Source organism: Rosa chinensis, chromosome 5 (genome assembly GCF_002994745.2).
Source record: "Rosa chinensis cultivar Old Blush chromosome 5, RchiOBHm-V2, whole genome shotgun sequence".
NCBI classification, from domain to species: Eukaryota; Viridiplantae; Streptophyta; class Magnoliopsida; order Rosales; family Rosaceae; genus Rosa; species Rosa chinensis.
Window position 1 is genome coordinate 17,215,257 of NC_037092.1, and position 12,628 is coordinate 17,227,884.

Genomic DNA, 12,628 nt, shown 5'->3' on the forward strand with positions numbered 1-12,628 from the left:
TTGGTGTGGAATCTTCTCGATCGAGTCAATTTTGGGAATGGAAATGGATGAGCTGATTATTATTGAAACAATATTACAACAGAAAAAAAAGAAAGAAAAAAAAAAGAATATTATGGTAAGTGTTAAATGAAAAACATATTATGTGTCTTCGTCAAAGCGACTGACAGAGAGGAAATCAAGGAATCAGTGATTACCATCAATCAACAAGATTACGGATTAATCAGCATTTAATGTCATCATTGTAATTGATATTTCCGTTGTAATTCTCTCAATATATAAAAGGACTATGAAATTAAATGAGTAGACCAATTCCAATCTCAATTTTACTTTTACACGTTATCAGCACGCTCAGAGCAAATAGCCAAGAAAGAAAAAAACATAGTTTTCTAGTTTCTTTCCGTCGAAAAAAAAAACCAAAACCTAGAAAAAGAAAAAAAAAACTTGTTCTTCTTCTGTACCGCCACCAATTCAAAAAAAAAAAAAAAAAAACAAGGCCGGCCCACCCAACACAGGTCTCCCTTGCAACAGACCGGCCTCCGCCTTGCACTTGCCCAGTGTTTGCAACGCATCTGCCCACCGGCTTGCACAGCCTCGGCCTTACACGTTCGGATCCTAGCGCCTCCGCCTTGCACTTCTCCGGATCCACACCGACACCGTCGAACAGACCCAGAGAGCCTTCGACCCGACCTGTGCCCTAGCGCCTCCGCCCAGATCCTAGCGTGCCCTGCTGCAGCGCCCTGAAACCCGGAGTAGTCCTACCACCACCTGCACTCCAGACAGAGGAGGAAGAAGATCGGAAAAAAAAAAAAAAAAATGTGACCCGGCCCAGAAAAGAAAGAATGCAGTCCAAACCAAACAAAAGAAAAAAAACAAAAACAAAACAGGCCCTGCGGCCACAGAAAAAAAAAAAGAAGCAAAGAAAAGAAAAAAAACAAACAAGCCTAGAAAAGAAAAAAAAGCAGGCCAAGAAAAGAAAAGAAAAAAAAAGGCCTCATGGCCTATTGTTGCAAAGAGAGAGGAAGCGGGTCATTTTTTTTTTTAAGCACAAAAACATCGCTACGCACACCTGCATCAACACGCGCGTGCGCTAGAATTGTTTTGTTTTCTCGAAATCAAGTATGTTTTATATATATATATATATATATATATATATATTGGCTGCCTTGTTTATATTCCATTTTTCATATATCTTATTATATGTGTTATATATATATTTGTGGAATCTAAAGCATGTGAATTTTATTTATGTTTACTATTTTTTAAGCATGCTCTATATTTTATTGTTTATGTTTTTAGTATGAAATTTTGAGCATGTTTTTATTTTATTTTATTTACGCTTATGTAAATTATGCCACGCATGCTTTGTATTATGCTATTGTTCACATTTTATTTTATGTATGATATATTATTGCTATGATTATGTGTAGTATATAATTTGTTGTATATGAATGAAATTTGAGTATGCCGTGTAGTTTATTTTTATATATGCTATGTTTAAATGTGCTATGGTTATTTTTAGAATGCAACATATACAATCCGCTTTGCCATGATAATGAAAATTCATGCGCATTATACACACACACTTACCGTGATAAAGTATTTTCACATAGCATTGAAAAACAATGTGACCATTACGAATCTTGGTCTTGAAATCTAATTCATATGTTTGGAAAATAATTCACGTGGATGTCTTTATGACTACGTAATTTATATCTTCCCTCTTGTTTATGTAGATGGCTGATCCAACTCGACCTGAATTTGACATCTTGGACTCAGAAGGACTTGAGTATCATCGTTGGGCTTCCGATGTAGAAACTGCCTTTGTGGCAAAAGACTACACTGCCATCATTACCGACCCCAAAGATGATGAACTATCTAATAAGGTGAAAGCAAATGCCTTAATGTTTCTGAGGCGACATATTGATCCTAGCCTACGCTAGGAGTACCTTCACTTGAAGACACCCAAAGAACTGTGGGATGCCCTTAAGGGACGTTTTGGGAACATTCATGACACTTTGCTTCCAAAACTGGCTATTCAGTGGAATGGAATCCGCTTGCTTGACTATAAAAGGGTCAATGACTTCAACAAGGACATGTTGCGCTTAAAGGCACGTCTCAATTTCTGTGGACGGGAAATCACAGAAGATGATAGGATCTACAAGACTCTTTCCACCTTTCCTACTTCAACGCTTATACTAGCAAACCAGTATAGGCTGCAGTATGACAACAAAAGAATCACAACCTTCAATAAGTTGATCAGCCTACTACAAGTGGTTGAGAGGCATAATGAGGTTCTCTTGAACAATAATGTCAGGCCCACTGGGACAAAGAAAATTCCCAAGGCTAATTATGGAAAAATGAAAGGTGAAAAGAACTCTAATGCAAAGGGGTTTGGACGTGCTGATCGCTACCCACGTGGCAACAATGCCCCACGTGGAAAGGGAAGTAGGGGTCAGGGAAACAACGTGCAAAAGGCACCTAAGAATCCTTCTGTCAAAAAGGAAAGAGTTGACAATGAACCATGCTATAGGTGTGGGAGTCGTCATTGGGCATTGGTACAAGAACTGCCAAGCAAGCAACAGAGTAGCAGCCAATTTCAAGAGGTATCGAGAGTCTAAAGAACAAGAGGCTCACTATATGGAAGAAGAAGGCCATGACCAAGACGTCAACCTCACAATTGCAGACTTTAATGGCAACAAGGAATTTGCTCAGTCAACCGATGCCCCAGATTTTGACTGATCTGCTTTATTTATTTTATTTTTCAAAAACAGTTGTGAAGGCATAATGCCTCATTTTTAATTAGACTATTACTTGGTCTTAAAGTTTATTTCAATAATAGTTTGATGAATTAGATTTTTGAACAAGACCTTGATTTGATTATCGTTGGCTTATTAATAAATTTTGAATTTTGTTCTAAAACAGTAAATTTATTCAAATTTATTTACTATATACATATTTACATGGTTCGAAATAGCACTATAAAGATGTAAAGCAATACATCTAGAAAAAAGAAAAAAATTATTTGAATGAAAAGATTATCATTCTACCTAAAATAGAAATACTCTAAAGAATATGAGATATATTTAATGTCACAGACGCTCTGTATGCACCAAGAGCTAATCGAACCTTGTTAAGTTTCAAAGATATTCGTGCCAACGGTTATCATGTAAAAACACACTGTGAGAATGGAACTAAATACCTTTATATTACCTCTAATAAATGTGGAAGAAAACGCATTTTAGAGAAACTTATGAGTCAATCTGGTAGACTGTATCTCACTACGATTCGGATCATTGAATCCTATGCTGTCACCAACAATGAAATGTGGGACAATGACTCATATAGGCTTTGGCACGACCGCCTAGGGCACCCCTGTCGTGACATGATGATCCGTATTTTAAAGAACTCATACGGACATCCCTTTTTTTTCGAGTGAAAAATAATATGGGACAAAAATCCACCACATTGAAAGGTGTCGGTCCTAGTACTGCTCAAATGCAGTCATTGCCTTCTGAAGTACCAGAAACACTACCTCCCTCCCATTATGCCACATTGACTATTTCAAAGGCACATCACTCTTTCTGCAAAGCCTGCTCTTTAGCAAAAACAGGATCGAGACCTTCCTATGCTAAAGACACAAAACAAAACATTCCATTCTTACAAAGGATACAAGGAGATATCTGTGGACCTATCCATCCAGAATGCGGACCATATCAAGTACTTTATGGTTCTGGTAGATGCTTCGACACGCTGACCACATGTTGCTTTATTGTCCACAAGAAATGTTGCATTTGCAAAACTCCTAGCACAGATTATACGTTTAAGGGCTCACCACCCTGATCACCCTATCAAGTCTATCATGCTTGATAACGCTGGAGAGTTTACATCAAAAGCATTTGATGATTATTGCATGTCTATCGGGATCGATGTAGAGCATCCTGTACCCCATGTGTATACACAAAATGGTCTCGTAGAAGCCACCATCAAAAGGCTATAGATGGTGGCTAGGGCACTGGTTATGCGCACCAACTTACCTATATCTGCATGGGGTTATGCAATTTTTCATGCAGCTTTACTTATTCATTTCAGACCCACAGGTAGCCAACCATTTTCTGCGTACCAGTTGGTAACTAGATATAAGCCTGACATTTCACACTTACGCATATTTGGTTTCACAGTATATGTGCCTATTGCGCCCCCACAGAGCACCAAAATGGGTCCTCAGAGACGATTAAGTACTTATGTTGGATACGAATCTCCAACAATTATCCGCTATTTGGAACCCTTGACATGTGATCTCTTTACCGCTAGATTTGCGGATTGTCATTTTGATGAGACAGTCTTCCCGTTGTTAGGGGGAGATAAGAAAAAGGATTTTCCAAGGGAACAATAGGAATTTTCGTGGTTTGTCCCCACTCTATCTCATTTTGATCCCCGCACTTCACAATGTGAAAGTGAAGTGAAAAGAATAATCGATCTTCATAACGTAGCAGATTCGATGCCTGATACGTTTACTGATATCGCAAAAGTGACGAGATCACATATACCAGCTGCAAATGTGCCTGCAAGGTTAGAAGTCCCCAATAAGGGGAACGGTGCCGCAGATAGAGGCATTGCAACCACACTTAGTGGAGGTGTGGTTGAGGCCGTGGTTCCCCAAAGGAAGAGGGGGAGGCCACTTGGTTCGATTGGCACTCACCCAAGGAAGAAGAGGGGGAGTAAGGCACAAACCGATCCATTAATCATCAATGTAGAGAATCCCTCTCATGAGATTGTCTCTGATTATAGTTATGTCCATGAATCAATACTGGAGTACGCTCCGATGTTTGAAATGATTCCAGAGAACAAAGAAATCTCAATGGATTATGAGAGTGCGTATGAGTTGATAGAAACATATTCCATACACATTGATGATGTATTTGCATATACTATTGCTCAAGAAATCATAGAGCACGATGATATCGAACCACGCTCTTTTGCAGAATGTCAACAAAGAGTAGATAGGCCTAAATGGAAAGAAAAAAGCCAGGCATAACTAGATTCTCTGGCAAAGAGATAGGTATTTGGTCCGGTAGTGCTGACCCCACCAAGTGTAAAGTCTGTAGGACATAAATGGGTTTTTGTCAGAAAGCGTAATGAGAATAATGAAGTCCTGAGGTACAAGGCTCGCCTTGTGGAGCAAGGTTTCTCACAAAGCCCTGGAATTGACTATGAGGAGACATACTCTCTCGTAATTGATGTTATAACGTTCCGCTACGTAGTTAGCTTGGTAGTTTCCGAAGGACTGGAAATACAGCTCATGGATATGGTTACTGCATATCTCTATGGGGATCTAGATTTAGAGATATATATATATATATATATATATATATATATATGAAAGTGCCTGATGACCTTACATTACTCAAGTCAAGTGACTCTAAACCACGGAGTGTGTTTGCAATTAGATTAAAACGCTCACTTTACGAATTGAAACAACCCGGAAGAATGTGGTATACCCGTCTAAGTGACTACTTGATTGGAAAGGGATATAAGAACAATGAATTATGCCCCTGCGTATTCATAAAGAAAACAAGTTCCGGATTTGCAATTGTAGCTGTACATGTCGATGATATGAACTAATAGGTACTCTTAATGAAATAAGAGAAACCGCGAGCTACTTGAAATCCGAATTTGAGATGAAGGATCTTGGAAAAACACGATTTTGTCTAGGCCTTGAACTAGAACACCGAGTTTGTGGAATACTAATCCACCAGGCTGCATATGTCCAAAAGTCAGGTGATTTAACATGGATAAAGTGCATCCTGCTAGCACTCCCATGATCGGTCGAAGTTTGGATGCAAGGAAAGATCCATTTCGTCCAAATGAAGATGACGAAGAGGTGTTAGGAGCTGAAATTTCCTATCTAAGTGCAATAGGAGTATTATTGTACTTAGCCCAATGTACTTGACCAGACATTGCATTCTCAGTGAACTTGTTAGCTAGATTAAGCTCAGCGCCAACGCAACATCACTGGAATGGTATCAAGAATATTTTCCAATACCTAAAAAGAATCATTGACTTGAGACTGTTCTTTCCCTACAGAGAGACAAGAGGGACCGCAGATGGAACTGCAATCCCTAAAGGAAATGTTGATGGCGAAAACGCCACTCACTACACTAAAATGCCAAATGACGTTTTGGTCGGTTTTACTGATGCTGGGTACCTCTCTGACCCACATAAAGGTCGTTTCCAAACTAGTTATGTATTTACCATTGGGAACACGACGATATCTTGGAGATCAACCAAGCAAACCCTTGTGGCTACCTCCTCGAACCACTCCGAGATCATTGCTCTACATGAGGTGGTTCGTGAGTGTGTATGGTTAAGAGCTATCATTACACATATTCAAGGGACTAGTGGTTTGAGTTCTACCACTGAAGAGCCTACTTGCATTTATAAAGATAATGCAGCTTGCATCGAATAGATGAAGCTAGGATATATCAAGGGTGATAATACAAAACACATATCGCCAAAGTTTTCCTACAATCAGCAACAACATGCTCTCCTCAAGATTCAAGTGAATCAAGTAAGGTCTGAGGAGAATATGGCAGATTTGTTCACCAAATCACTGCCTAAGGCCACATTTTAGAAACATGTGAAAATCATAAGAATGCGAAGACTTTCCAAGCTCCCTTGATTAATGTAAAGATCAGGGGGAGGTGTAGACGTCAGGGGGAGTCTAACACACACATGTCATTCTCAAATGTAGAAGGAGCGTTGTGCTCTTTTCCTTCGACCAAGGTTTATTTTTTGTCTCACATGGTTTTTATTGTTACTTTGCAAGGTTTTTAGTGAGGCAACAACTCATGCACCATTTCGTGTTTGACTTGGCACAAGAGGGAGTGTTAAAGGAAAAACATATTATGTGCCTTTGTCAAAGCGACTGACGGAGAGAGAATCAAGAAATCAGTGATTACCATCCATCAACACGATTACAGATCAATTAGCATTTAATGTCATCATTGTAATTGATATTTCCGTTGTAATTCTCTCCATATATAAAAGGACTATGAAATAAAATGAGTACACCAATTCCAATCTCAATTTTACTTTTACAGTAAGAGTGTTCATTAGCATGAGTTTAGTATTATGTAAAACCGAATTAGCCCATACCCAACGGATCTAGATAAGTTGGCCCGATAACCTAAAAATTCTGATGGTTATTGAAACAGTATTATAACAGCAAAATAAGAAAGAAAGAAAAAACAATATTATGGTAAGAGTGTTCATTAGCATGAGTTTAGTATAAAATACATTTCGATAATTTGTCGACTCTCATTGTAACCATCGATGGAGTAACATAGATCTATTTTGTATCACTATGAGACGGAATCTCTTCCGCTCTCTCTCAAACCGTAGCCGTCATGGCTGGGGGTTCTATCAACGGCGCTTGACGCTAACACCAAGTAGAGCCCCTCCCTCTCTGCATCTTGTTGCCTTCTCGAAACCATCCAATGTTAATTCTTTTCGACAAGCTTTCAATCGATCCTCCTCTCACCAAAGTACAATCTCGCATGTGTGGGTGCCGGAAACTGGTGTGGGAGATCATGGGGAAATCTAGTTGTTTCTCAGTGTCAAGTTGCAAAGCGGTGTTCTTCAGTTGATTGGGGCTGAGTCAGGCCATCCAGAGCACGGCTTAAGGCTGCCGAAAATTGGAGAGTCTGGCCGATTATGATCGACAATCTGATTTTGTTGATGGCGGAACAAACAGATCAATTAGGTATGAGGAGAAATTTATGGGCCCAAAACAGAGGAAATTTGGCGGTAGTCCGATCTGTATTGTGACGGTTGTGGCAACGGTTTGGACATGGGAGGCTGACGGCGAACTTGGCTTGAAGTGGATCAAATGTGTTTTGACAGGTTATGGCAGGTTGGAGAGGAAAATGGCAAGGCTTGCTCTTGCGACGATTGGACTCACGATAATGAACGGCGGGGAGATGGAGAGGCGAAGACGCTGCTGTAAGGGGACGTCGAACGTCATTCGCCGGAACCACTGTATGGAGACTGCAATCGGGAACAGTGCAGCAAAGGGTGAACCCAATTTGGGTTGGGTGCCCAAATCAGTTTTGTGGCCCAATTTCCGTTGGAGGCCTAATTCTGTTTGGGTGACTAAACCCTCTTGGGTGTCCACACAAAGTTGGGTGGTCCAATTCAATCATGTTTTGGGACTTCAAGTTTTGGGCTATGAGTCTATGGGCTTTCGAATTTGGGATCCAGGAGGAATGACCCACCCAAACCTCCTAGTCCTAGCTTGGATCGCAAGAAAGAAATTTAATATTTCGTTGAAATATGCCTATGTACTATGCTCTTTTTTCATTGTTTATAGGCTTGTTTTTGAATAAATGAGCACTGATTGTCTAATGGGTGGTGCTAGCATACCACGTCCTAAACTTGCCCTAGAGTTGGCAAGGGAAGGTATGTATCTGTGTCATTCTAGCTTGAGATGAATGAATGATTACTTGGTTCAAAAAAAAGCATGAGTTTAGTATTATGCAAAACCGAATTAGCCCATACCCAACCGATCTAGATAAGTTGGCCCTATAACCTGAAAATTTAGAGCCTTCAGTTTGTTTCATTCCGCCTTACTATTGATTAGATTATTTAGATATAACCTAGCTCGCTGTAGGATCTTAAAAGTTTATATAGTTTACTTAATAATCACTACACATGCATTAACTGTGCAGCGTAGATTCAAGCTCGATGGACGATGTTTTTTTTCGCATTTTTCTCAATCTTGTGCCATATCTCTGCCGGATAATGATATATCACATATATGAATCAATTACTTGATATGAAATTGGGTAGTGAACTTGGCGGCCCAGTTTGAAAAACTGAAGTAATAGGCAACTCTCGTTTTAACCTATGAGAGCAGTTTATCATAATAAATAGTTAATTAACTTTTGTAACAAGTTACGTTACTTCAGAAATTTTCACCAAGAAACTTTTGCTGCTTAATTTATCTGCTAAGCAATTTTTTAATTTAATTTAAGGTACCCGAAATTGAGCCTATATTTGAATAAGTAAAAGACTAAATATTATAATAACAGAGTTCCAACTCTAAAAATATTCACGGTGCATGAAGCAGTAAAATGACTTTAGTACTTCACATTTAAACAAATTATGACATACACACTGAACTTCTATATAGTTGAAAGTTGAGTATTTTTTATTTGTTTTTTGGAGTTCCAAATCACTCCCCTTAAAAAAACGAGATAATGGAGGTACGGACCATTACATGACATTTATTTCCTTTGAATGGTACTCGAAGTCTCGAACCATATTTTAACTCGAAAATTAGGATTTAAGTTCGAAAAATGCTGCCTAAAGCAGTCACCTACTGAGCTCACCTCAATAAGTCTGGCCATTCGATCACGCATGCATGCGCACACAGCTAGCGTTTATAAAGTTATTCCAAAAACATCAAGTCATGATTTCAAACCGGTGAGCTAAAACAGATAACCAAGGTTATATACATGCACACATATAGCGAGTCTAAAAGTTCCATGTAAAGTCAGCGGCAGAATAGTTGACATGATCATGAGGCACGACTCCAGACATTAGTGTAGAGCAATACTCCACAAGGCTAAAATCAAAGCTTGAACTCTGATCAAACGAAGCAGCAATATCCATGTCCTGCATAGCCTTCATTTCCATCTCCAGGAGCTTTTCCTTTTCTTGCTCTACTTGTACTACTTGTCCTTTTGACTGCTCTCCCTGCAGCTCCATTGCTCCTGGTGCTGCTTCAAAGGGATCGGCACCAGCTGCCCAGATGCAATTACTACCATCCAAGTGCCCAAACGCTGAGGAAGAAGATGCAGAGGTGATGCTCTGTGTGCTATCGGGAAAGGTTGGAATATCGGTAACACTAGTCCAGCCGGAATTAGGGTTGTGAACAAGATATTGATTATCTATGGGTGTGGCCATTATGGGTTGAACAGTGGGAGGTTGAGCATTGGAAAATGGTACAATAGGTGGTGAAATAGAGTAATTAATTTCCGTTGAAGAATCTATTATCTGTGACATATTGTTCACAGTGAAAACTGGTCTCTTTTGATCGATGTGGGATTGTAATTTGGCGTTACTGCCTGCAATCTTATTAGAAGCTACTGACCTTTTATGAGAAGAGATCAAGTTATGGGTCTGCGGGTCCAAACCTTGTGACATGAGCTTCTTCTTAATGCAAGAGTTCCAGAAATTCTTCACTTCATTGTCTGTCCTTCCAGGTAGATGCTTCGCTATCTGAGCCCATCTGTGCGTACACGATATAACAGCATGATGTGTTAACTAACCATTGATCCAAAATAATGGATGTAATTTCTAGGATTTGAAAAGAGCTTGAAGAATCTTGGAGGAGGCTGAAGAAGATGAACAAGGTAGAAGAAGAGAGGAATATATACTACTGATTTCTATATAACTGATCAATGCAGTCTGTTTGAAAATAGTTTTCCACTTTATATTTCTACGTACACTGACTTTACCTGGGTGCTAAACGCTTTTACCCTTTAACAGATATCACCTTGTGTGGTCAGCTAATGTGATATGAGAATGTGTAGATATTCTATAACGGTATAGTTGGTAACTCGATATAAAAGACAACATACTGTTCCTAGCCGATTACATACCTGTTGCCTAAAATTCTGTGGACATCAATAATAATCTGTTCTTCTTCAGACGTAAAGGAGCCTCTCTTTAGTTCTGGTCTCAAATAGTTTATCCATCTCAACCTGCAACTCTTTCCGCACCTCTCCAACCCTGCAGCCGGCCAGTACTAATAGTCAATTCAATACATGTGAAAGTAAACGCATGCAAGCCCTTAAAGAGATGGGGCATATATATACCTGCATGTTTAGGGACAGAACTCCAACTGCCATGGCCGTGGGTGGTGACATGTTTGATGAGCTTGTCGTCTTCTTCCGGTGACCAAAGACCTCTCTTAACCTTATGTTTCCCACAGCACCGATGGCCCATCTCAGCAACCGTTCACCCACTGATCCTCGAGAGTTCTTCAGCTCCACATTTGTCATATATAAGCGGCCATGACTCCAACGAAAAGGTTCTCCACTTTTGATTTATAAAACTACACGTTAATTAATTTAATGAAGTATATAACATTTCAGTTTTCCAATCTGAAATAGATGGTCCAAAGAATTAAGAAGCAATAGTCAATTATTGATTAGTTAATTAGTGTGAAAGGGATAACAATGATACTGTGCATATGCTTGACAAAGTCACAAAGGCCAAGTAGCTAGCTTCCATATTTTTGTCTAAAATTTAAGCACTACATGCAGTAAGAAATCCTAGAGAGAGAGAATCGGCTTCCTCTAATAAAGTTATTTACACGCCACGTAGAGCTCACTTACATATTGTATATGTATTTGTAGGTTTGTGAAGTGAGCTAAACAAAACATAATAAAAAGGGGAAATTCCTCGAATGATTCTTGAATTATGGTTCAATGTACATTTTGGTACCTCAACTTTCAAAACTACCCTCGTAGTACCTGAACTACTATTGCTCCGTTTCTCCATTTGGTACTTCCATCCAATCTGCAGTTAATTTTGCCTATTAATTTTTTTTTTTGGGAAATGAATGTCATCCTATAGGAATGAGCCACGTATGCAAAGTTAACGGCAAATTGGATGGAAGTACCATTTGGAGAAACGGAGCAATAGTTCAGGTACCATCAGGGTAGTTTTGAAAGTTTAAGATGTGCATTAGACAATAGTCCAAGTATCATATGAGGATTTTTCCCTAATAAAAATGAGCTAAAAACAAGTTCAAACTATAGAAAATGAACCACTGCCTGGCAAGAAAGTCTTAGTGCAATCTTCCTGCAAAGTATAATTTACCACAAGATAAAGAAAAAATAAGAAGTGTGAATTTTTTTGGAATAAAATCATCAGGCTCATTTATGATTCTACAGTTTTACTTATTCAAACGATACTATAATTTTATAAAGAAACTGTAAATGACACGTGAAAATGATATCTAAGAACAAATTTACAATTTTGAGTTGTATACTTTCAGTATTTAAATTTAATACATGCAATTGAAGTTCACTTATTCCTTACAGTCACTTAAATTGTTCATTAAGTGATTATCCTTGTATGAATGCATATAATTTCAACATTGAGAAGGGTCAATTTTGAAATTTTAAAATAATATTTCTTAAATAAGTGGATCAAAATGATTAAAGCTATCATAGTAATTAATTATGCATACGGCCGGCATACCCCTACTTTTCCCCTCAAAGTTTCTACTTGTAGAACTCCAAGATTTTCATTCTGCAAGGCACATATAGAGCATGAGGAATCTTTTCTACTTTGGTTTTATAATTTGGTTTTCAAAGTTACAGGAAACCCACATGTATATTATATGATAACAAAATTAACTTTCATTCATGCATCGAAGGAAGATTTGTTTATCATCGCCACCTACGTAATTGCCTCCCAACTGATGTTTGTCGACCAGATCAAGTAGAGCTCAACGGAACCAAAAATCCAGTAAACCCCAAAGCTCAATAAAGCAACACCATGCCATACATATGGGGAATGTGCTGGATTGTTATAACTTGGGGTGCACTCATGG

At 38.8% G+C, this 12,628-nt stretch overlaps 1 protein-coding gene across 1 annotated transcript; it reads right to left on the minus strand.

Moving 5' to 3' along the window:
* Window positions 1–9,335: 9,335 nt before the first annotated feature.
* Window positions 9,336–11,100, minus strand: LOC112166831 (transcription factor MYB86). The gene is made up of 3 exons (XM_024303757.2): window positions 10,881–11,100; window positions 10,665–10,794; window positions 9,336–10,291 (listed from the first exon to the last, which is right to left on the minus strand). Exons 1-3 carry the CDS (start codon window positions 11,008–11,010, stop codon window positions 9,535–9,537), a joined length of 1,017 nt encoding a protein of 338 aa, XP_024159525.1. The 5' UTR covers window positions 11,011–11,100; the 3' UTR covers window positions 9,336–9,534.
* Window positions 11,101–12,628: the final 1,528 nt, after the last annotated feature.